At 45.6% G+C, this 26,378-nt stretch overlaps 1 protein-coding gene across 1 annotated transcript in view; it reads right to left on the bottom strand.

The window, feature by feature from the left end:
- The window catches only part of SCAMP1 (secretory carrier membrane protein 1), a 513,038-nt gene that overhangs the window by 115,114 nt on the left and 371,546 nt on the right, over nt 1-26,378 (bottom strand). Inside the window, exon 7 of the mRNA XM_086960743.1 lies at nt 8,212-8,313. Coding sequence (XP_086816869.1) covers nt 8,212-8,313 — 102 coding nt within the window. The remainder of the gene's footprint in view (nt 1-8,211; nt 8,314-26,378) is intronic.

Raw genomic sequence — 26,378 nt, forward strand, 5'->3', positions numbered from 1 at the left:
ACTCGACGCCCCAGTAAAACGCCATGCACTCTTAGGAATCCTAAGTGTGATATATGGCTTATCCAGGAAACCCACCTGCTTAAAGTGGGCTACAAATGTTTGAGATCCCAGTTGTTTGACCGCCAATACTTCTCCTCGGGCCCAGGGAAAAAGGTAGGGGTGGCGATTCTCCTGGATATCCATTTCCTGGGAACAACCATATACAGAACCACCGGGCAGACTCTTAGTGCTCCAGATCAAACTGAAGGGACACACATTTACACTGGCAACCATTTATGGCCAGAACAAACATCAAGAAGTCTTTTTTAAAGAAGCAATAGGCCATGTTATCGACACCATAGACTCTGATGTGATCATAGTGGGAGACAATAACATAATGACTGATTCACAGTTAGATAGATCCATCCAGAGAATGGGTCATACTGGGGCTCTTACTCCGGTGTACAAACAGTGGTTGGCGGAGTTAGGGTTAGTGGACACTTGGTGCCATACACACCAGACCACACATGCTTACACATTATTTTCCGCAGCACACCAGATTGATGTCTTTCTCACATGCCCCTCGATTACTAGTGTGACCACAGAGGTAGATATTGTGTTGGATGCCCTTTCTGATACCTTTTCCATCGACATTAGTTGCTGACTTCCTACCACAGCACCACCCCCACACCTGGCACCTTAACGGCAAACTCCTCACATATGCTGAAACAGTTACTGAGATCACAAACACTATCAACTCTTTTAGCCGATAATACACCCCGGCGACACCTATGGCACTGCTATGGGATTCGCTAAAGGCAGTGGTATGTGGTCTGTTTATAGTTATAGCAGCTCACCTCAATAAGAACAGGCGCACCACCTGAACGCACCTAGACACCAAAGTTAAAGAATTGGAAGAGGTCCATAGGCTCAAAGTCTTGTTTGCAAAGCGGTGCTAACTTACAGCGGCTCAGAAGAAGCTTAAACTCTTGGACATAGATAGGGCAGAATATTCCCTGGTTCGCACCAAACAAATATTACAGAGGGAAAAAAATTAGGCCACCTTCTGGCACACTTCCTTCGCTGGCAGAGTGTCCACCACTGAGTGGGGGTGCTAAATGGCTGGAATTGGACCACTATCCATTTTGAAGACTTTATTGTAAGGGAGTTTGAGCGCTTTTACGTTGCTCTCTACACAGCTGAAGAGCTGGACACAGGGCACATTAATTCCTACCAGTCATGGATTCCTCTGATCCGAATCCCAGAGTGAGACGCCTCCACCTTAGATAAATTCATTACTCCCAACGAGGTCCTCATGTTTATACACAAACCTCCAATCAGGCAAGGCTTCTGGGCAAGACGGTTAAAGCTCAGATTTCCATAAAACTTTTGAGTCATTGCTAGCTCTCATACTGGGTCGATTATATAAACACCTTTAGCACCACTGGTACCCTGACAGATACTATGCAACTTGCTGCGATCACAGTAATCCCTAAGCATGGTAATGACACGGTGTACTGCTCTTCCTACTGCCCTATCTCTTTAATTAATGTAGATGTCAAGATTTTCACAGGCATCCTGGCACATCGTCTTGCCCCTATATCTAGTGGATCCTGTTCAGACTGGCTTCATTTCCGAAAGGGGATGTTGCGAGAACATGAAACTTATTAGCCACTTGCTGGGCAAGACGAGGCGCTCCTGTATCCGTGCCCTCCTCTCTATAGATGCAGAGAAGGTCTTTGATTGAGTTCACTGGCCATACCTTCACTCCGTGCTGACTCATATTGGCCTGGGCGCACGGTTCCTTCAGTGGATCCAATGTAGTTATACTTCACCCAATGCACTGGTGAGGGTTAACGGGCGGACCTATCAGTCCATCAACATTTCTAGAGGCACCCAACAGGGCTGTCCTCCGTCCCCCTAACTGTATGCTTCCATTTACAGAAAAGATACGTAACCACCTAGGCATCTCAGGAGTATATATGGGAGGAAGGAATCACAAAAGCATCTTATATCCAGCGATGTTCTACTGCTGGTGTCAAACCCAAAGGCCTCTCAGACCACTATGATGGGAAAATAGGGAGCTTTTGGGCTAGCTTCTGGGTTTAAAACAAACCTACAGAAATCTTCTGCACTGAACCCGATTAGCCCAAGGAGTGAGCAAGTATAACTTGAGCATCGATTACCATTTGTCTAGTCCTCACAGGGGATTGGGTACCTGGGATTATGACTGCACGCCACGACTGAGCGCACTGTCTACCACAACTACGCATCGATCTTGGCTACTCGCACTCTGATCTATCCAAATGGAAGAGCTATGGTGTCTCCTGACTAGGATGCTTAGCGGTCTTCAAAATGACGCTTCGGCAAGAAATTCTTTACATCACTTAAACCCTGCAACTACAACCTCCAGCGCAGGTATCAAAAAGCTACAGCGCCTTATTAATGATTTCATATGGGATAGGAAGAAGGCGCACATGGCTTATTGGCAGACGTATTTGTCACTATTGGAGGTGGGCTGGCTATCCCTAATTTATTATGCAACTACCAAGCCCACAACTGTGTTGTATGGTAGCACCGAAAAACATTGGTACTTTATAGATCAAGCATTGGCAGGTATTCATATTTAGAAGGTCCCCTGACTCCCAAAACAACTACTGCCAGCCAGGGTTTATGTCTCACCGGTGCTCTGGGCTACAATGGGAGTCTGGGACAGAATGCACGTTCCCCGGAAATTATACAATAGAATTTCACCTCAGATGCCAATTATAGGGAACCCAGATTCCCCCCTGCACTGCTTGGCTCTGCCATCACTCAGTTGCAGAACGCTAACTGCAAGAGGGTGGGCGATCTGTTTGAAATCAATGGGCTTATGGATGTTACTCAGTTTAATTTTGCCTACGATCTCCCAGCAGCCGTGTATTGGTAGTATACAGCCATCCGCCACTGGGTCTTGCAACATGCAATTCATCCCCAACATGGTAGAATCCCTGACATCCTTTGAAAAATGGCTCATTATGCGCTCCTCAGACAAGTGCATTCTCTCCAATATCTATACATTTCTTAATACTCAGTAGACTTACTCAAATCCACAGCACAGGGTAGATGGAGGAAGGACCGGAACGTACGTTCACCACTAACGAATCCTGTGACATATATTACATAGAGCCTGTGCTTTTGCCCATAGCACTTCCGGCAAGGAAATGTTTATCAGAACAGCACACTATTGGTACTAAACACCATCATGGCCGCCCAATGGAAGATTGGGGGGGGGGGGGGGGGGGGGGGGGGGGAGACCGCACTTCTTGGCAACACTGTGGACATACTGCCACCCTCACACACATTCTTTGGCACTGCCCCAAAATCAATTCCTTCTGGTCAGAGGAGTTAGCAGCTGTGGACGAAATGTATGACACTGAACTCCCTAGATGTCCTTGCTACATCTTGTTAGGACTGCCAAACTCCCCGATATTCCCTTTAAAATCAGCCACGGAACGCGCCAATACCTTAGCGCTTAGTGATGCTGAAGCAGCTTATCTCGCCCACTGGGGTTCAGATACAGTCCAGATGAAATCGGACTGGCTGCACAGACTGTGGGGACTCTTGGGACTGGAGAAATGGACAGCGGCAGTCACACATACACTCCCACAATTTGATCAAATGTGGAGGCCCTGTATATGATACTTTTCAGATTAATTTAGAGAACAGACTTGCCCAACATATCTATGTGTCCTCCGCTTTACGTACTCGAACATATCCACCAGAAGTGGTTTCGGCCATAGTGTCCTTAGTCCCTATTACACCCTTCCTTCATTCTTCCCTTATGAGTGGTGGCTCATCTCCTTCAGGTTGTCGACATAACCCGCCCCCTCCTCTTACCGCTTCACCAATTAATGTCTCCCTCCAGCTTTTCTTGGTGTTTTCCTAGGTATTGCTCTTTTGTTGCCCCCCCCCCCCTCCACTGGTCGAGGGATGTAGGTGGGATGATTATTGTACACTGTTCTTGCAAAACTTACCAATAAAAAGATTTAAACCATAATTAGTCCCAACTGTCCTTATCCAACCACTGCAGAGTTTTGCCTGCTCTGTGGAAGGAACTGCAGCACGCATCTGCCTCTCTCTCATTCTTATGGGAGGAGACACACTGATTGGGTGCCCTGAGACTGGGGTCAAGACCGCAGAAGGCCGCAGCGGAGGCTGCCAACCAAAGTCTGTGCAAGATCTGGCGTCATCGAAGGTACTTGGCTGGTTGCAAGCCCACTGGGCTTCAGATGAGGTGGGGTGGTGAACTGAGACGTCGAGTGACTAGGCACTTCAGCCAGCAGCACAACACTGCCATATTTCAGAATATTGGGTTAGGTTCATAGTCTGCCCAGATGCAATTCAAATTCAGAGTGCACAGCTTCACGATGTTGCAGCTGCACAGTCAGCTTGGGCTCAAGTTCACAATGTAACAGTATGCCCGGCAGAAATTTACCATGTTGCAGTGTCACTGGCTACTTATTGGGAGAGACTCTTCTTCATTCCCTACCACACGCAGATGGTTCTCTGTTACCTTCCTGGGTGGATGGACCCTCAAGCTTCATTTCTCGCTGCTTCGGGCTCAGCCCGGACATTCACACCTTCTACAGGGTAGACACGTGTTTTCCCTTTCTCAGCAGTCAGGTTGGCATCTAGGTGCTTAAGAAGAGTCTTCCTTCCTGGTCAGAATCCAGATGTTGTCTCCTCACCTCTGGCAAGCTGGTTGTCAGGCATTCACCAGCTCTGGTTGCAAGCAGGCCCTCTGAGTATTGTACAGTGGTCAAAGACAGCTTGGGACTAAAACCACGAGTGGGTTAGTAGCTCCCATTTTTAGACAGTCAAAACAGTCTGGGGATGTGAATTCTGTCTGTGCTTCTAGGATCAGGTCAGTTATTTTTGCATCTGGCCTCTGTTCGCTAAACATAAACTTTGTGTAGAGTGAAGCTCCCTAACAGCAGGGTAGTCTCCAGCCTGGAGTACCCACAATAGAGGCACCAAGAGGTGTGAGCTTTCTGCACCTGGCTATCAACAGTCACACTGAACAGTGATATGAAAGGAACACACCGATGCCCTCACCTAAAGGACCTTTCACACTCTGGACAACAGAGACTGCAGCCTCACTCTTTCCCCACCATCTCCTAAATGGTGGTGCACAGGAAGCGTAGTCAGCAGCCCCTCTTAACAAAAGGACGTAAATCCTCACTTCAGTGTCTAGGTCTCCACGCTGCTCCCCAGGAATGTCAGCAACACACTGCCAGTGTCTAGGAAAACAAGCTCACCTCCATCTTGTGCACAAAAAACAGGCCAGGAGCTTCACAAATGGAACCTGCAGGCCTCCAATACTCTGGTTCACTCATACATACAATGTATGTACTACACAGGGCACAAAAGTTATTCATAACAAATACTTAGATTGCTAGACCTACAATCTGGGATTACACACAGGAAAGGAACTTTGTAGGATGGGCCAGTAGGCCTTCACTCCAGTGATGCAGGTAAGAAGGTAAAAAAAAACACTAGAAAAAAACAATTCAAAAAAATTCAAAATACTGAAGAAAAAGCTAACATTTTATTCTCAAACCAACAACCACTATTCATGTGCACACGTGATCTTAACACTCAACACACTAAAGCTATCAATTATTAAAGTCCAATGGAGGTTGTTGGTTTTTTTTCCTTTTACTCCTGTGTGTGTGGGGCGGATTAAAGGATGACTGGATAAGATTTTTTGTTACCCAGGGATCAAAAATAAAAAACACTGTAGAGTGTATAAGGCCTGTCCTTCCTCACAGAACTTACCTAGTGAACTTCAATAGCAACTCATTAGACTTGAGGCACAGGAAAAGGGAGAAATTAGGCGAAATCCTTTCCCCTCGCCTTTTCAAACAACTATCAAATAACCTTGTTACTGCTGCTGCATTTCAGTACTAGCCCTTCTAGAGACTAGAAGGCACACCAAGAAGTATGGTTTGTGGGCAATGAGGTATTACACTAATCCGCCTTCCTGCGACCCCAACAATGACTCAAGAGTAGGACAGAGTAACCCATTGGGGATGAGACAACTCTCTCAAAGAGTTGTCTGTATTTCATGAGACTAGCAATCGATTGGAATCTAAATCATTCCATTTGTTGAATGGAAAAAATACAGGAACTGAGAAGGAGAGAGGGCTATGCCTGCACAGAAAAGGGAAAAGAGCATGGCAAATGGAGGATGGGAGGGGGGGTGCAGGGGGAGGGGGTATTGTGGTGTCCGTGTTGTGTATTTCGGTGCTAAGTGCTCCACAGAAAGGGATATTAAAGTCACAGTCTGGAGGTAACTCAAAAACAGAAAATGTCAAGAACATAAATATTAGAAATAAATGGTTTGGGAAAAAAACAACAGAAGCATTGGAAAAGTCAAAAAGACTCGCCTTTCTGACCTACTGGCTGTGACAATGGTTTTCAGTCACACTGCACAGCATCCAGGATGCGGATTAATATGGCTAAAGTACATTTAAAAGAAAAAAAAAAAGTTTGAAGCGACTGTGATTTTGTAGATCGCACAAATGATAGACGGAATGCTGACCAAATCAAGCATTCAACCCTAGTCACAGATATGGGTTTAATCCATCATTGTTTAGCTCACCACGCAACCCCAGATTGGACCCATCCATATACAAATCAGGCTTGAGCCCGCTTCCCATGGAAACAGTTCACCTCAAACTGCCAGGACAGGAAACAAGCTTCCTGGGACCAGTTTCGGGGTATCACCTCTCATCATCCAGGCTAGCATGAATTCAGTGGCACAGTGAGCACGGGACTCTCATCTGGGCATACCCTTCCCACTTAGGGCAACCAAAGCAAAAATAACAAATGGTGGATGGAATGCCGTACAAACCAAACATTCATCCCCAGTCACAGATCTGGGTTTAATCCATCGTTTTTGAGCCATACACACCACCCCAGTTTGGACCCAGCCATATGCAAAACAGTCAAAAGCAACATGGGGCAGTGTGGCAGGGAATGCCAAAGTTGCATGGGAGAGGATGCGAAAGCAAAGAGGGAAAGCTAGATGGGATGCAAAAGGAACATGTGAGGGTAGGAGGGAGGCAGAAGAAGCACAGGAATTGTGGGGAAGCAACACAGAGGGTGCGCGTGGGGAGAAGCAATGGCCATAAACGTAAGAGGGGGCATGGGAAAAGCAGTGACAGGGAACACACAGTCTGCAGGGGGTGAGACTTGCACAAGGGAAAAAGCTTGAAACACATGCACTCTCATGGAGAGCTCAACTCAGAAAGAAAGTAGGTCTTGAAAAGCAAGCAGTGGAAGCATAGATAAGAAACCAGCCAATTCAAGAGATTGTAAAGAGCAATGCTCCATGGTAGGGACAAACACAATATTGAGGGCTACTAACGAAGAAGCAGACAAATGAGTGAGGAGGAATGCCAAAAAAAATGGTAAGCAATGGACGGGCTCCAAGCCCCTCTATGTTCTTGATAAGCCGTAATATGTCTTGCAACAGACAGATCATGGGCTGTTTACTACTGTGGACCTAAATAGCAGGATCCCTGATATCTCAGTTTGGCACTCAGGGCAGGGGAACGCAACTGTACACCATCCAGGAGATAATCCCAACACACCTCTTTTCCACTTGATTGCGGTCTTCATTATTTTTCTTATATTGTATTACTACCTTTGTCCCTTTATTTCTTTCTTCTCAATCTCATTTTATCTCTCAGCCTTTGCGATATAAGCATTTTTTCCTCGTGTTGTTGCCCCTTTTCTATCCCCTTCTACCACTCTCTCCTAAAGCTGTTCTTTTCCAACAGATTATTTTTTATCTCTTTAACGGCCTTTTTTCTTTATTCTGCGACAGCTTACAAGTATGGCTCGAAGAAAATGAGTGAGGAGCATAGATTGGCAAATTAGAAATTGCCAGCAAAATTGAGAAACTCTGGAGCCAATAAGAAGAGTTAGCCACCACGCACTTTAGATAATTAGCATACATACTGTTGTTGGTGTTAGAAAATAAAGATGTGATAATGAAAACAGCAAAAATAAATGAATGTCCGTAAATCTGCGTACAAAAACGTAACACGAAGATAGAAAGTTTCAAACAATGACATTTACCATAACAATACTAATCAATCATGTATTTTGCTGTTAAAACCAATTGTTAAAAAAGCAACCAAAACACAAACAATTTTAACATTTTTACAGCCAATCACTCACCAGTTGCCCCAACTTTGTAATCCTAAAGCCTGGAGTACATGTACACCAAACTGACAAATATATACAAAAAAGAAGACAAAGAACCGGAACGAACTGTCACTCCTGGAGGGGAGAAAAAAACGAATGCATATAAGATTTGAAAAATAGTACTTGCAACACAAATAATAAAAACAACTTCACAATCCTACGCTATGCAATGGAAAACGCAGTTTGCAATGCAATGTAATTATTTTTTTAAATACCCAAAACATGAAATACGTATTGGAATTGTGCAATATATTTCTGACACAAGCAATTGACCAAGAAAATAGACTCATTTATGCCTTCGTCACGTGAACAAAAAGAAACAATGTTACGTTTGTATTGTGAAAAAAGGTTGTGCCAATCTCTATACATATACTTTAAACAGGGACCTTAAGTTATTAATAGCATCAGTTCAAGCATCCCTCACACACAGAACAGAGAGAGCATGGGCAGAAGGACAACATTCTTAACACAAACCTCACTGCATGGACAGCTGGAATTCAAGAAAAACACACGCGATGTAGCATGTACAGCCAAAGCCATAACGTCTGGTGTTGGCTCTCAGCCTTATAGCATTGTCTTGTTATAGTTGTTGGAAAACGTTACCATTGGGGGAAAGTAGTGGGCTCATTTAAAGACACATTGACTAAAAGCCAAAGTATCTTTTAGTCTAAAAAAGCACAAACTGCAATTGTAGCCCCTGGCACATTGTGCGTCTACGCTCCTCATGAAAGAGCAGAATCCCACTACTCACACTGAAGTATGCCAATGGCTGACGTGGACTGCCCCACTGTCCCATGATTTACTCTGCAGTGGGTGTATAAAAAACGTTAATGACAATAGCAGACCTGTGGGTGAAGAGAACTTACTGAATGTCCCTTTAAGTACAGTGCGCATATACATTTTGTAAAATCAAAAGCTACTGGCTAACGCCATACCTAAGAAGAGACCCCAGCATCACAAGCGTTGTTGCAAACAGAACAGGTATGGTAAAGGCAGTAGCAGACCAAGGACCAGGTCCACAAAGCAGGGGCAGCACCCCGATAACATTCCTTCTCAACACAACACATGCACCAAAAGAGCTTCTGACGCAGAATATATTCCTTCCTAATGCATCCATATGTCAAAGAAAACCTGTTGTAGTGCCCAATCAAAGATGTGGGAGGTTAACTTAAAAGAACGGTAGCAATTATTGCAGAGCACTTTTTAGTAGTTAAATTGGTTTGGTTGCAACTGATAGCAAATAAGTAAATTTTTTAAGAGCTCCTACATAGTTTAAGCCTCGTACGAATCCAGGGAAACCACTACAGGACTTAATTTACCCAAGGGTTCACATGTTTACAAGGCATCTATGTCCACAACATCATTTCCAGGTCTTGCTCTATTTGCAACACCATGAAGCTTACAAAAGTAGTACTAAAGGGAGAACATGGCAGCCAGCTGTCAGCTTTCCGCAAACTGACCGGAAATAAAGGGATATGTTCCCAATGTGAAGTGGCAAGAAAGAAGATTTTGATTGTGCGGAGCACTGAAAAAACTCTGCTTACAAGCGGCTTCTTGGGCAGGGAGTGGTGTGCAGAGCCCGGCTTGGGGAGAGACCAGCGCGGTGGGAGAGCGCACGGCAGTGAGTGTGACCGGCGTGGTGCGTTGGGAGGCATCCGGAGATACCGTGGAGGGTAGTGAGAAAAGCCCGTAGGCTCATTTCCAGGGTCGTGTGGAGGGGGAGAAACTGCTGTGTCAAGACAGTGCAGGCCTCATGGGAGTTGCAGAACTCACCACCTGTTTTGCTGAACCTTTCAGAGACCATGGGAGCTCAGGAACAGCAGACCAATCAGCTTTGTTGCGGTGCCTGCAGATGCAGGGGAGGGACTCCTTCACTCCAAGGGAGATTCCTTCGGTTGTCTTGGATGTCCACAGACCTGTAGAAGATCCTGTATATGGCACAGGTACAGACAACGCAGAAGACTGGCAGGACGACGAGACCAGGAGCAGCAGGAGTCTTCCCAGTTATAGTAGTTCCCAAAGCGAAGTCTGTCTAAGTCCAAAGTGCCCAGATGACTGAAGATGAAGTGGTTTCGGATCTGAATTTTTTGTCCCACAACGAATCTAAGGCACCACCCACAGGTAAGCCCTTAAGTTGGGACGATTCAGGGATCCCTCCACCAGAGGGGCTGAAAAGGGGGGAGGATACTCCCATATCCTCTGTCCAGTATCCTGCCAGAGCGGGAGGCAATGGCTCCATGAACTGGTTCCAACTGGAGTATGCAAAGAGAGCACCAAATGTGCCCTTCAAAGCAGTCTAGTGGCGCTGGCAAGCGCCCCCACCCTGGCCGAATACACCAAGCCTAGTCTAGGAGTTGTTCACACCTCCCTGAGACAGGAAATCTATTGTCCTGCCTTACCCTGCTCAAGCTTGGCTCAGCAGCAGGGTATCCCTGCAGGAGCAGGACACCCCTACAATCCACGGAGTCCATTCTGCTGGGTTGTAAGTGCATCCGCCATTACGATAGAGGGGCCATGCATCATTAGGCAATGTCTAACTCTAAACTGACCAACGAAACCTGGCATGTGCTGTATCAAACACGTTGGAATCATACCTCCAAGATCATAAACATTGTTGGAGGTATGATTCCATGCTCTGTAAAGCTCCTCCTGCAGGCCCTCACTGCTCCTGGTACCATTCTTCTACAACCGGACAGCAAACTATGGCTCTGGAATTGTGTCTCTGGTCTGCAGCAGCCATAGTTTGCTATCCGGTTCTAGAAGAAGGTGTACCTATGCCCTGGGTACCTTAGTACCATATACTAGGGACTTACAAGGGTACAACAGTAACCAACCTGGGGGTTACCCAAGTACTCGCCATGGTCCAATTTAGGGAAGAAGCACAGAGACTGGGGTCCTGATTAGTAGGATCCCAGTCAGACTAGTCAGAAAGCCATAATGACACCATCAAACAGTGGGGGTAACCATGAAAGCAGATCCTACTTTCCTAGATAGCTGTTTGAGGGACACAACATGGAAGTCAAGACCCCCTTTCCATAATGCGGTTTTCTCAAAGGTTTCCTCTAAAGGCAGACCACTGAGGCAGAGGGGAAGCTTGGAAGTCTCAGTTGGAAACAAGCATGGCAAATGAGGACAATTTTTTTTAAACACCTATTATCGGTTAAAAACCATAAAAAGACAAATACATAATACAGATAAAAATACACAATTCCAGCTAAAAATGAGGATATTTAAGAGATAGTACATTACAATCCTAACACAAAGCAGATTCATAGAATGGTAAAAAAAAATCATAAAAATTGTCATATTTTAAGATTCTGAACCTCCCTGTAGTCCCTAAGTCCCCTGGACTTACAAAGTTAGATGATCCATTTAGCTTTTGCCTTAGAGTAGGAGGGGCAGAAGAGCAGAACGTGCAGATCTGTCTCTCTGCTCCTCGCACACCCTGGGCAAGAACTCACAGTATGTAAGGCATTTGAGCACTTGTGTGTTACGGCCCTAAGAGGCAATGAACCATGTCTAAACTGGATAAATACTTTCTTAGCCAGGGGAGGCTGGATGTCATCCAAAAATTTCTCAAAGTGAGGATGGGCCTTGATATCCAGAAAAGTATTGGTCAGCCTACCCATGGACAAGTTTGTTGTTATAAGTTCCATTCGGTAGCGCTTAAGTGCCAAACTCAATAATTTCTTGGAATACAGGGCACAGGTCTCCTCAGGGGACGACCACATGTCCCCCCCCTACCTAGAGCGTGGCAGAGTTGCTTAATGTGGTTTAGCCAGGGGATTTTTCCCACGCCCCCCCCTGGACAGAATTTCCCCCAGGTCCTCCCTAAAGCTCAAGAGCTCGGGGTGGACCAAAGACGCCTCCAGTACAGCAGGGGGCGATTTGAGACAATCGCCCGGATAGGTACCAACCCTAAATCCAACCGTAGTGGGGTCAGGGGAGTGCTCATGGGGAGTCTCAGAAGACGCCTAATAAAGCTATTCTCGGTGAGGGATAGGGGGGCAGCACTGACATAACCCCATAAATCTGCACCATAGAGTGCACCCCCTCTCGCCTGGGCTTTATAAATTTCCACGGGCGGACCCAGCAATTTAAGAGAGGTGTCGTTAAAAACCTTCAAGATACCGCCAGATGATTGGGCAAGCTTTAGGTTAGCCTTAACCATATGAGATCCCCAATCCATTCTGTCGTTTAGTGTAACCCCCAAATAGTCTACGGTAGACACTCGATCCAACGCCGTTCCATCCAAGTGGGGGTAAGGACAATTGGCTAGTTTGGTGTTATAGACCATGAACTTGGTTTTGGAGAGGTTAATCTCCAAGTTCCTCAGTCTGCAGAAGGAGCAGAATGCCTCTAATGTAAGCTGTATGCCCGTAGATGATTTTGACAATAAAAGAGTATCATCAGCGAACATTAGGGCAGGTATCTTACGCCCCGCTAAGCTTGGAGAGTCCGGGTCTCTTGTTCCCAGTAGGTGGTCTATCAGCCCGTTAAGGAAAAGGGAGAAGAGTGTGGGGGCCAAGACGCAACCCTGCCTCACTCCCCTTTCCACCGGGAACGGAGCAGACAGCTCCCCACTCCTCTCATACTTCACACTTGCATATGTACCTTGGTGCATACGTTTGAATAGATGGCACAAGTAGGCCGGGGCACCCATCTCCAGCAGTATTGCCCAGAGCTTATCCCTTTGGACCAGATCAAATGCGGACCGAAGGTCCACAAAAATCGGGTACAAGCTACCAGCCCCAATAGAAACGGTCTTCCAATAGAGCAGCTGTAATCTAAACAGTTGGTCGATGGTGGAGACCTTTGCCCGAAAGCCCGCTTGGAGGGAGGATAGAATGGGATGTTCGTCCATCCAACTCTGCAACCTTGTTAAAAGAAGGCGGGCAAATAATTTATGGAGGTCGTCGATCAAACTAATGGGTCGGGAGTTGGCCGGGTCGAGAGGGGAAGCTTTTTTGTGAATGGGAATGATTTCAGCTCCCAACCATGTTGGGGGGGGATCTCCAAGCCCTGTAGGATAGCATTAAAATAAACCCAAATGTAAGGAACCCAAACCTTTTGTTCACTTCGATATAAATCGCTGGGGATCCTATCTAGGCCCGGAGCTTTCCCCAGCGTCAAACTTCTGAGGGCCGCCTGAACTTCAAGGAGGGTACAGGTTGGGCAATCAAAGCCCAAGGCCTCCGGGTGCACTGGATCAGGTGTACTTATTTGGGCCGCTAAATCTACTAGGGATTCAGGGTTGCTGAGTGAAAAGAGGGGCTTGAAGTGATCTAGCCAAACCTCTTAAGTAAGGTTAGGAATAATGGCTGACGCCCCTTCAGCGGACCCATCTCGAACAAGGTTCCAGATAGACCTATAGTCACGAGCTTCCAGGGCTACTTTGATACTTTTTCACCTAGAGGCCTCCCACTCGGACCTAGCCTCCTTAATCAAACTTTTACATATTAGCCTCGCATTTCTAATGCTTGACTGGGACCCCGATTTTACCTCCTTTATCAAGGTGTTTTTAGCCAGCCTACAATTTTTATTAAACCAATGTTCACGCTTGTTTACCCTTGGCCTCTTAGTGTCTGAAGTATAAAAATAACCGGCCAGGGAACAAAGCTTATTGTGAATGCGCTGCAAACCCTGAAAGTGGAGATGGGGCAGATCGCAATTGGGACTCAAAAGGTGAGAAACCTCTGTTAGGGAGCGTGCGATATGGCGGTATAACTCAGCTAGCTTATCAGGCGCTAACCCGACCTTCGCCCACCTGATTAGTCTTCCACCTGCCGCTATAACAAGGTTTGAATTATTGGTAATCTCAGCTCCCCCCCAGTTCATTTTGGTGACCCAAAGTATTTAGTAATTCTAGTGACAAATTATGGTCACTATCGACCCTTAGGATGACAGAGAAAGCTCTCAATCGTGCCCAGAATTCTACATTTACCAGGATATAATCTATAGTTGTGCTTTTCCCTGGTCTATTAAAGGTGCTTGTACCCGGGACGTCTGGAAGAAGTCTGCCGTTACAGGCCCAGAGGGAGTGTGATACAACCAACTTGTTGATCACAAGGGCCAGGGGCAGTAAGCGCTTTTCCGGGTACATAGTACAATCCGGAATCAGCCAATTTTCATCCTCGTCTAAGGTTACCGAGGGGATCCCCAAGAGCGGTTCAAAATGACAATTAAGATTGGCGTCAATAATTTTATGATACGACGAGGGTAAAGAGTAAAGGAGGACCTCTAGGGCATCCAGAATAGATAAACCCAACTGGTGTGGTTGGGGACGTAGATAAATATTGATAACTGCAGCAACAGACCATCCAGAAAATTGAGTACAATGCATAGGATGTCCGGGCAATGAGAATCTATTATCTTAACTGAGCAACCCAGATGCTGAGCAACCCAAATACATAACCCCCCCGAGGGTCTTCCCCTGGGTCCCTGCACAGCCAGTGAATGAAAGGACTCATAACCAACCATAACGGGAGCAGACAGCAACAAGGCCTCTTGGAGCAGACATATGTCATAACTACCCATCAGCTCACCCCATTAGTTAATGGGGGTCAAAATTGTGGGAAGTTGTTTTTCTCAGCGCAGCCAAAGTCATAAAATGAAGATGGTGAGCACCCTTGCCAAAAGCAATCCAAATCTCTTTGTTCCAACTGCACTCAGAAGAAAAAGGGCTGTAGATGTACATGTGAACAGGAAAAAGCATATACACCAAATGTATTGGTCGTGGCACTTGTCTGTAGTGACAACTAACCTGCCAGAGATGTTCCAGTGAACGACAGAAGGTAGTGTTGTTACTAGTCTAAAACCCTAAACCGGATTATCTAGTTCAATGACCAAAGACAACCGGGCCATCCTTAGTGTTTTTGTCTGTTATACTCATTGCGTGTTGACGTTTATGCAAATATACATATCTGGCACCGTAACAACATCTCACATTCTCATTGAAGCCCCTGATGAAATGTGATCTTGTAGTCCTATTCACTATGGCCTGCCCCTGTTTCTCTCTCTCGCTCTCTCCACATACATACACACAACAAAAAACTCCACACACAAAAAAACTTCAAATGGACTTGTTGACTCATTCTCCAGTCATCTCCCAGAAATACCTTTTTCTGAAGAAAAAAAAAAAGTACGATTTATCCTTACCTCCTCTTCTTAAAAACTCACATTAACATGGAGAAGGGTGGGAGGGAGTTCAAAAGAGGACGGGTCAAAATCATATTAGTCTGTAACAGTACTTCAAATTCAAATTTGTCAAACCAAACACCGGGTAACAGTCATAATCCCCCATAGATGAAAGTCCCAACTGCAAAGGCCCTATTATAAAATGTGGTAAGGAGAATTTTCTTAGCGGGCAAGAGGATAGAGAAAATACAAGGGAACAATCACAAGTTAGTGTTTGGATATGGGCATCACAAAAGTACAGGAATATCACTTCTAGAACTGGCATGGCTAGCAACGCGTCCATATTTCTTGATGACAAATCCCTGCTACCCATCCCTCTCTGAGGCTTCACTGGTCTCAAAGAAATTACTTCCAAATTAAACCACTCTCACAAGCCTCCTATTCAGAACACAGACACACACATTCTTAGATTAGCTTACTGGCTATATGCACCAATTTGTTACCAGCCTCAACGGATTAGAATACAAGACATATTAAAAAACAGGCCCCATAAGGCTAACCTCACTTTCACAATGACACTCATCCAGTATTTCTCCACTACAGAGAACAGATGATCCCAAAACCTGTACAGTCTCCTTCCTTTCTTCTACACTGGCACTTAAAAAAAAATGCCACAACGCTGTAGAGTGGAAGGAATTGGAGGGACAACTGATGGTTGTTCTCATAGCTGTGCCTGCTCACTTAAATGCTTACCAAAAATTTCAGTAGAAAATAAACAGTCTTTGTTATCAGATGAGCTCAAAATAAATGAGTCAACATCTAACAATGAAGGACACTGTCCCCACACTTACAACCAACTCTTCTTGAACGCTATGCCTACGAGATAAATCACCTAGCAAGTCCTCCTTTAGCCCAGAGGCACTGTCCTATAATCATTTCCTGCAACTGTCCAAACCAGCTTTGTACAAGTCTTGTGGCAGATAACAGGCAAACGAGGACAACTACATTTACTCTGGGTCTTTCACCTAATAGTTCAGATGCCTAAAGGTCTTCAATTTGAAATGACACACAGCATCGGCAAACTTCTAGTTTGCTTTCTCAATAAATGTGGTGAAGCAGCACAAGCTTATCTCCGCAAGATACCAACATAACACAACCATAACAAGATCAAGCTGAGCTATAGCCAAAAGGTAGGAGAGCAAATTGCTGAATTAACACTTAGACCACAGACCAACTATCATCCCCATCTGCCCCGAAAACCCCCCACTATTTCTGTGTCTCCTAGCATAAACCATTCTAATGTTATCAATTTCCCCTTCATTCAATTTCACTACTAGCCCTTAGGATTGCAAAAAACAGATGTTGATTCACCATAGCGGCATAATGTAGGAAGCAGACTCTGATTATACTATACCAAAGTAAGGTATAGTGTGCACAGAGTTCCAGTGGAAGCCCAGAGATATATCCGAGGCTAAAGTAGATAATACGGGACCCAGACTCCTAGAGTGAAGGTAAGGGCAAAAGGGGGCCCAGGTTGGTACTGAGTCCACACCACCAGCCACGCAGGGGCGGACGGGTGTAGGGTCCTCGAGTGGTGTCTGGAGCCCAATGCTTTTCAATGGAGGACGTAGGTCGCAGTAAAGGGTTGTAGGCTGGAACCAGAAGACTGGTGAAGGGAACCAATGACTGGAGTATGAAGATCAAGAGTTGCCGGACATCAGGACACCGTCTGTCGAGCACCTCAGGAGCTGAGGGTGCAGGGGTGTCCTGTCGGATTCTTCTCAGCAGTTCCAGTCGCTGTTTGGAAGATCCTTAAGGATGTGGCTGCAGGTGTCAAGGAGAAGGTTGGCAGAGGTCGTCCAACGTTGGCACACAGGTCAGGATTGCCGGGCGGACCTCACTAGGGTGTTGGCCACTCAGACTCGGGCCGGTGGCAACAGGTGCATACTGGTGAGGACTTGTGGATCCGGCTGGATCTTGAGTCCTGACTTAGGTTGGTGTTGGACACGTCTACAGGAGATGAGAATTCTTTAGTAGGGCAGGTCCGGGGTTCGTGGAGGCTGTTGGCTACAGGGGTTCAGAGCAGGCGACAGGTTTGGTAGGGTTGGGGCAAAAGCAGTTGTTGTCATCCTCATCCTCCTCTTCTTCTGCAGCACGGCTCTTCGGTCCTTCTTGTCACAATCAAATCTGAAGAAGCAAGGTTCAGGGGTACCTCTATATGCTAGTTTATGGATGTTGCAGGGGTGCACAGGCTGGGACCAAAGGGTCCCTTCCCTGGGGTGTCTCCACTACCTAGTATGCCACCGTCCATTGGGAGGGGGGCATAAGCCTCTTCCTGGTTGGAGGGGTCCACCCATCTACAAGATGGCAGGGACTGAGATGTGGGCTTCACTTCGCTTCCCCCACCCGAGAAGTGGGGTTGGCAAAGGTGGGAACACTTCCTTTCCTAGCTATGTTTTCCCGCTGGTTCTAATGCCCAAAATGAGGGTCAGAACCGGTAGGAGTCAGTTGCTAGTAGCAGTAAAAGGCTGGGGGCAGCTAATAAAGGTGGCGGGCCTCTGAACCTCCATCTTCGAGCGCCCTGCCCATCCTGTGGGGAGGAGGCATGACACCTCTATACAGGATGTGCTCAGTTTCCCAGAAAGCGGGGCTCTCCACCCAGGGGTCCAAAAAACTGTCTGGTGGTGGCAGACGGCTGGGAGCTTGTCAGGAACCACAACAGAGTTTGTCATTCTTCAGGGGGCATATTTTAGATGACCTCTGTGTGCATTTTTTATTAAATCCAACACTGGCATCAGTGGGGGTTTAATGTGCTGCGAATTTTGATACCAAACTTCCCAGACCTCAGTAAAGCCATCATGGAGCTGTGGAGTTCGTGATGACAAACTCCAAGCCATGTACTCAAAATGGCTTCAAAGGGCTTACAATGTCTGTGCATGGTACAGACACTGTAGGGGCATATTGCTCGTGCAGCTATGCCCTCACCTAGATATGGTGCACCCTACCTTTAGGGCTGTAAGGCCTGCTAGAGGGGTAAATTACCCATGCCACAGACCATGTTTATGGGCATCGCACACAGGGAAGTACGCCATGTTGACTCTTTAGTTTTGGTCTGCACGAAAACACGTAGTATGCAATAGCAGGGTCGGAATGCTAAGGTGAGGGGCCTCAGGGGGTGGCATAATAAATGCTGCAGCCCTCAGAGGCCCTCTCTGGTCACAAGACCCTTGGTACCAGGGGTACCTTTTACATTCCTTCTCTCTCTCAGGGGATCTCCATGAATAATCATAAGCAGTGAATAGATTTGCAAGCTCATCCCAAGAATTCCGCTGGGGAGGAGATGAAAAAGGAATAGTACAATCAGGCAAATAAATTCATCAGAGAGACTTGCCCTATTTGAGCATCAGCCTTAGCATCTGACTCAAGACAATGATGTCTTTTAAATGTGTGACCCGATTTCTAAGTTGCAGCTATGCAAATCTCGGTAAGAGGGATGTTTCCAGGTAACTCAGCAGTAGCTGTCTTGCCCCTGGTGGATTGGGCTCCAAGTCTACCAGGCAAGGTTTTGTTAGCCTTCGGAAAACAAAGGATTGGAAGACGATCCATCTAGACCAGGATTTTTCAGAAATGGAAAATCCAGTCCGTAAAGGACCATAATCTACAAAAATGTGTTTTCACTTTCTTAAATACTTTGTTTTATCTTAATTGAATTTTAAAACCCTCCTAACATCATGAGTATGGAGTGCGCACTCTTCAGGAGAAGAAGGAAAAATGTAGGTAATGTAAAAGTCTGATTGGCATGGACATCCAAGACTTCGTTGGGAAGGAATTTAGGATGGGTTCTCATCACTGCCCTGTTGCTATGGAACAAGTTCAAGTATAAATAGGGCCTGTATCTCACTAATTCTATGAGCGGAAGTGATGGCTACCAAGCAGGAAGCTTTCCATGATAACTGTTGGACATAAGCCTTTATGAATGAGTTTAAAGGGAGGACCCATAAGGCGAGAAAGGACAATATTAAACTCACATGGAGGAGGAGATCTCCTGAGAGGAGGCTATATCTGTTTAATGCCTTCCAATAAATGTTTAAGTAACTACAGGCATTCTGAAAAAGGTCATTTGTGAAGGAAACATTTGGTAACCTGTGATTGCTGCAAGAAGTACTCAGATAGAGAATTAGGATTTTGCTTTAGCCAAATGGAGGAGATATGAGAGAACAGGCTCCTCCTGACACTTAAGAGTTCAGGAACCATGCAGGCAAGTTCAACAAGTGATGGTTGGGATGCTTAATCTGGCCTACATACTTCTGAAGATCCAGTCTGTAAAGGCAGATTCCTGTGTGGGCACCAAGAGATAAAGGACATTTTGAAGCACCACTGTAGGGGCCACTCCAGAGCAATGAGGATTATTCTGGCCTTTGTGTGGGACCATTTGATGATCACTAATGGCAGAAGGTGGATCTGGTGGCGAGCGTCTGGTCTGTTTTATACTCAAGGAGTGGTGATAGGCTTCGTCTGTGGCTGGGGGGTGTGTGTGTGTGGGGCGGGGGGTCCCCATCCCCGGCGTCTGCTGGGCCGAGGCCCTCGCTCGCGGTGGCGTTCTAGCCTCTTCTCCCAGAGAGACCCGGCTCTCTGAGGAACCCGCCCATGCTTGGAATCGAGCAAGTGGAGACTGATCGGACGAACTGTGAACCGCCCTTGAAGACCGTAATGGCTGCCATCGGGGCACTTCAATTGCATCTGGAGACCATTGTCCATAAAATGATCGCTGGTGACATCGAAACTGGGCGACCGAGTCTGGGCTCTGTTCTTTTGCATGACTTTCAACGAACTGATTCTCCCACAATGCCCATAGTAAAGGAGGATGAAGAACCCGTGCGCGATAAAGTTTTGACGCTATTGACCGGTTTGCAGAATACTTGCGGAATTGATTCTCTGGGGGTATCGCTGCATTCACCATCGCAGCCGATTATTGTGGAGCTACCTGGTTCTTTACTCCTTGAGACTATGACTAGCAAAAACCGAAAGTCACTACCGTCCCTTCCCGCCCTTGTGGTTCTTTTACATCTACGGAGGAAAGGATATCTGGACTGCATATCGGTGAGGGAGATCTTACCGGTGGCAGATGCTTGCAGAGCCTCAATGTGTTAGACTGGTCTCATATTAATCTTAATTGAACTTCCTATGAACTTTGACTCTCCTGGGGCGGTGATGGTGCTACCGGACCGAGTCCGCATGAAAGATTGGAGGGGTCAAGGATGAGACTGTTGGTCTGGGTCTGATTTCGGGGCTTTAGAGGACAAGGGATTCGCTAACGTAATGCTTGCAGGAGGTTGGGCGGTGTTCAACGTCTCCCCTGTCTGGCTCCGTCTATAATATTTTTGAGTACGCTGTGGTCTTTGGACAGGGGTTGTTCGTTTCAGGCGGGGGGGAAAGGTGACCGGGAGTTTGTATGACATTCTCCTCCTCCATTCTTCTTTTACTTTTTGTAGTTTAGTTAGTCGGGCGACAGGCACGCTACTAGATGGAGTTAGGCGAAAGCCACATGCAGGGGTGCAGGGTGGGGGGATGGGTCTATACTTTTGTTAGGTAGTTTAGTTTCTATGGTTCCTTTATCTCACGCTTTCCTTTCGCTCTCCTTTCATAACGTTGGGGTATTATCCTGATTTCGTATGTATTCCGGTATTTGGTAACCGTACTTCTTTTTCTATCTGTGATTATCCTATTTTGTACCAGCTCACTTTATCATCGTGTTTGAATGTATGTCACCAGATATATCTGTTTCTTTTTCCTTGTATTTTAGTTTGGGGGGGGTAGGGGGGGGGGGGGGGGGTTAAACATAAAATGAAACCTTCTCTTATCCTGTAACGTGTTGTGAGTTCAATACAATGTTTATCCTGATTCGCTGCCGGACCTCAGGGTTGTCGGTTGAAGAGCTGTGTCATTTGATAATATAGTGGGTCTTATTCTTGTGTCGCGGTCGGCCCCTGCGGTTGTTGGCCCGTGCTTGGAACTGTACAATAAAGGTTTAAAAAAAATAAAAAATAAAAAAAAGAAGAAGATCTCCCCTCCCCAAAGTATCCAGAAGCAGGTATTTCCCCGCAGCCGCTGTTTTCCTTTTGTTTCAACACTAAATATTTACTGTGGGCCCACTGAGACATATTTTGCTTCCAACAGCCTAGCGATGGTGCATGATCCGGTGAGGGCCAAATCTAAAACCCATAACTAGCCCTTTTCGTTTTAGGTCTGGCAGTAATTCCTAACACGCATAGCTCGAGGGCATAGTGGATCTCCCTCCTAAACACTATGCCAAGCACATCAGGGGCACCGATCCAAAATCCAGCATTTATCCTACAATTCCATGCCATATGCATGAAATCAGCGTTACAAAAGGGGGGGTGATGGACGGAGCATCTGAACCAATCAAACACTCACACCCAGTCAACAGATCTGGGTTTAATCCATCATCGTTCTTTAGCCCACTCTGCCACCCCAGTTCAGACATGGCCATATGCAAATCCGTCTGACCCTGTGCCTCATGGGAACAGTCCAGCCCGAACTGCCAAGCCATGCCTTCCCTGGAAACAAGCTTCTGAGGACCGGTTTCTGGCATTTCAGCCGTCTTCAGCCTGGCTTGCTTGAATCCAGTGGCAAAGTGAGCAAGGGACTATCCATCATCCCCTTTTGTTTCGATATGCATGAAATCAGCATGAACTTGATGACAACGTGAACATTTTTGCGTGGTTCTCTTAGCATTAAGTTGAGCCGCTTAGGTATTAGGTAAGTTGCATGAAAACAGTTAAACTAAATGCACTTAAGTCTAATATTTCAGGAGGCCCGCTCGGTGCTCTCCATGGCTGTCTCCTGTTCCTACGTTTGTCATTTGACTTTAGCATTGAAACGTTTGCTGTTCTTTGTAGGCAAGATTTCTTGTTCAGAGTTCTCTATTCAGCTGAATATTTAGAGAGTCACAATCAGGGTGGAGCCATATTATATTTACACTATATAAAGCTATTGCGCTTCATCAACACACCACCATGCAATCGATAGGTGACTTCAACTTTATACCATAGAAGATCAGGATAATGCGAAATGCTAGCAAGCACTATATGATTTTCTCACACCTCAAACGTAGAGCAACGCATACCGCATTCTTGCAAGAATCGCGCACTACTTATAGAGGTAGTAGACTCGACTCATTTTATCCCCACCTCCCCACACATGATCACCATGACAGGCTCGACCGGGTGGTCTGCTGTGTCGCTCATTTCCTTTATGACCTTTATGGATTAGCTGGGTAGGGTGCTGTCCAGAAGCAACCCACTGTGGATGGGCACCTCCCCGCAACCAGCAATACAAGAGCATCAAGCCATTCTAGGAACCCTATGTGAAAATCACACTTTCACTTGGAGCATAAATCAAAAGACTACTTCCTCTTATGCAACAGGGCGGAAGGCCTTGAAGGCTACAATAAGAGGACACTGAATACACACAGTTATAGAACCTCAGAGAACACGGGATGCAGAGATCAAAGCATTGGATCAAAACCTGGCAGTTTGGGTTGGACTGTTCCCATGAGGAGCAGGGTCAAGACTGATTTGCATATGGCTGTGTCCAAACTGGGGTGACGTGACGAGCAAAATAACAATAGATTAAACACAGATCTGTCCAGCATTTAATTTTGAGACTCTCTTCCTCACCCAGAAACGCAAACGTTATTGTATATAACACACGTTGAGACTCTTAGAAAGGCTCACACCAAACACAGACTGTTTTTTGAGTGCCGTTGGTGTATTCATTTTGCTGAATATGCAATAAAGACACACTGAAGTGCAAGGGTTCCTTACTAGCCTGGCTGATAAGTAAAGAGCACGCGCAAACACCCCCATCCCACACATCAGAATCGACCCAAGCAATACTGTGTGCACCTAAACTGAAAATCCTGATGCTTTTACCTAATATTACACTACATTACAAGCTTCCACCCATGCTTGCTTACCTCCCAACAGGCGAATTTATTTAGAGATATACAAGCCCCACAAATTATGTCTGAACAGCTTTGGAAATAGGAAAAGCCTATAATGTGGTCCAAGAGTGGGGAAGCAATTTGCACACTTGCCTCAGGTAAAACCCCTGGTCCTCATGGACTACCAATATAGTTTTATAAGAAATACCCTGACTTGTTAGTTCCGCACTTAGAAAGCATATATCAGATAGCAACTCCAGACTTGAGTCTTCTCCCTTTGCTCAGAGATGCTCTACTCATTACTATTCCAAAGTGTGGTAAGGACACAGGTGACTTGGCTTCCCATCAGCCTTTGGCTAGTCTCAATTCGGGCTATAAAATATTCAGGAACATTTTGGCAACTCATCTTTTGCCACTGCTTTCTTCACTCATCTAGATCGACCAGAATCACTTTGGGCCAGGGAGGAGCACTTCCTTTGTAGTGTAGTTTCTATATTCCCAATAGGCTCTGCACACTGGAATAATATATCCTCTAGATGTGACGTAGGACTTATGTCCACTAGGTCTCTATCGAATATATTAGACTTAATTGTGAGTGCCAGCTAGCTCAGAGGTCACTAGAAGTTTCTGACAACCGCATAAACATGACAACTTTGTTTCCCCAAGATAAAACTGATCTTCAGAGTCGTGGAAACAATAAATAGATATTTTACTCAGTCAATCGTGCATGCTTCGTTTCACCAGAGGTGCAGCGAAATAGAGAGACTGGCGTTTTCAATAAAAGGATTTATTGAACAGTCTTCTTTCTCAAACATAAGAAATGAACTACTACAATCGTAAAATGGTTGCAAAATATAATGCATACAGTAAAAAGAGTAGAATAAAATAATACTGTAAGAGCATTGTATGGTGCCTAGACCATAGATAAATACATACATAAATAACAGACTAAAAGTACTCAACTGGTGCTTCTAAAATACGCCTACCCCGATGTACCTAACCTAAGCTTAGTATGAGGGAAGTAGTAAGTGAGGTGTAGCATAAATGTAATATTCTTTGCCAAGAATCTGTCCAAGATTTCTCTTAGGGTCTAATCAGCTGCGTACCTTGATTTGGACTGAAGAAGGTCAGGCTCAGGACTCGATATCCCAACAACTCGCAAGGGTAGCTTGGAAACACTGGAGCTGGATTTCTTGGCAAGAGAAAAGACAGCGTCTCTCTCCCAGTGCGTCTGCTGGAGGGTCGGCTTCCTTCGGCACTTGCAGTAGCATGTGGCTTAGGGCAAGTAGATAGTCGAACTGCTCCAAACCACCGTGTGTTTGCGATGGCAAGGGTGGGCATATTTATACCTTGAAGGTACAGAGTTTGATGTAAAGGTGGACATAATAACGTCATCAAAGAGTCTCAGTTCTTTGAAAACTCCATGAGTTCTCTTGGACAAGTCAGTTTTCGAGCAAGGGGAAGTCCCTAGCTGCTGAGTCCCAGTTTCCCAAGAAATCGTTGTGGATTTTCAGAACTAGTGGTAGTAGCCCTGCCGTATTTGGACTGCATGAGCTATGTCTAAATATGGTTATGATTATTATGCCTATTTAAGGATATGGTGATTTATACCTATATAAGGGCATGAATCGGGAAAATTACAATAGGGTCCTAAAATGTTATACACCAACTCCACGTTATGTTCAACTAAGTTCAAGCACTAAAACATATAATCTAGAGCATGTGTTTACAATTCCACCCAAAAATACATAAAATGCATTTGAAAATGGTTGTACACAAAAAATGAGCATTTGTACAGTATGCATTTTAAAAGCAACTGTTTCATTGTAAGCATATGATATGATATTAGCAATGCTAACCAAATGAATCACGAAAATTACATTTATGAAATGGCTCTTAGTTACCGAAAAAAAAAAAAGAAAATTCTCGAGACCATCCCATAGCAGAATATACAAACTATTCTGGTTTCGGTATCTGTATTAGACCATTATTATTCTTAGGAAGTGTTCAAAGAATTCTTGTTCTCTAAGAATAGTTCTACTTTAAGCAGACTGCGTTGTGCCAATGTTCATTATGTTTTGGAAAAAAGTCAAATCAAATCGTAGAAAAATAGAGTTCCAAATTTAGAAGTTTTTTGTTTAAAAAAAGTGAATGTCAAATTTCAAATTTCAAGGAAGGCTGTGTGCGAATTTCAAAAGTTATTTTTGGTGTCAGGAGAAAACATTAAGTCGTCTAGGCTGGCAAATAAATTGTCTACCACAGTAGATGAAAGTTGAACCACTTCATTAAGAAGGTAAATTGTACACAGATGTGAAACATCGCCGTCAGCGTCAGTCGCATAAGCAATGTTCGCAGCAGATGGTACCTGAGTGCCTGTTGCACAAGTTACTTAGCTTCGGTAACGATATATCTGTAAGAAACAGTAGTTAGTATTAGATTCCTTACCTTAGAAATACCCCCAGGCGTCAGACTGGAGCCGGAAACTTTTGCGTAGCAGTACCCTTGCGTGTCGGTAGGCGTTGTCTGCGGCTTCGCATCTGTTGTCCGCGTCGTGGGCGCCGGGATGACGTCGCCGGAGTAATTAGATGCCGCCCTCGCACGCTGTCGTCAGTTCTTATACACAGCTTTTTCAGGGCCAGAAACGCAGAGCCATGATAAAAACCAACACTGGTGCCATGAAACTAGGGCCCTGAAAGGGGTTGACCTTAACCCTAGATATCGGTTCGCAGAACGGGGAGGATGGGTGGGGCGGTAAGGAATCTAATACTAACTACTGTTTCTTTCAGATCGATCGTTACCGAAGGTAAGTAACTTGTGCATCTGAAAGAAACAGGTTAGAATTAGATTCTTTACCTTAGAATAGATACCCCAGCAATACCAACCGTGGTGGTGGGCCTGCGAACCAATGATCACACAAGAAAGTCCTGGAGAACGGAACGGCCAAAAAAGGCATCTCTCCAGATTTGGCTGTCCAGGCAGTAGTGCCTTGCGAACGTGTACAGCGAGGCCCAGTTAACTGCCTGACAGATGTCCTGCA

The sequence above is a fragment of the Lissotriton vulgaris genome, chromosome 3_1 (genome assembly GCF_964263255.1).
Source record: "Lissotriton vulgaris chromosome 3_1, aLisVul1.2, whole genome shotgun sequence".
Classification (NCBI taxonomy): Eukaryota; Metazoa; Chordata; class Amphibia; order Caudata; family Salamandridae; genus Lissotriton; species Lissotriton vulgaris.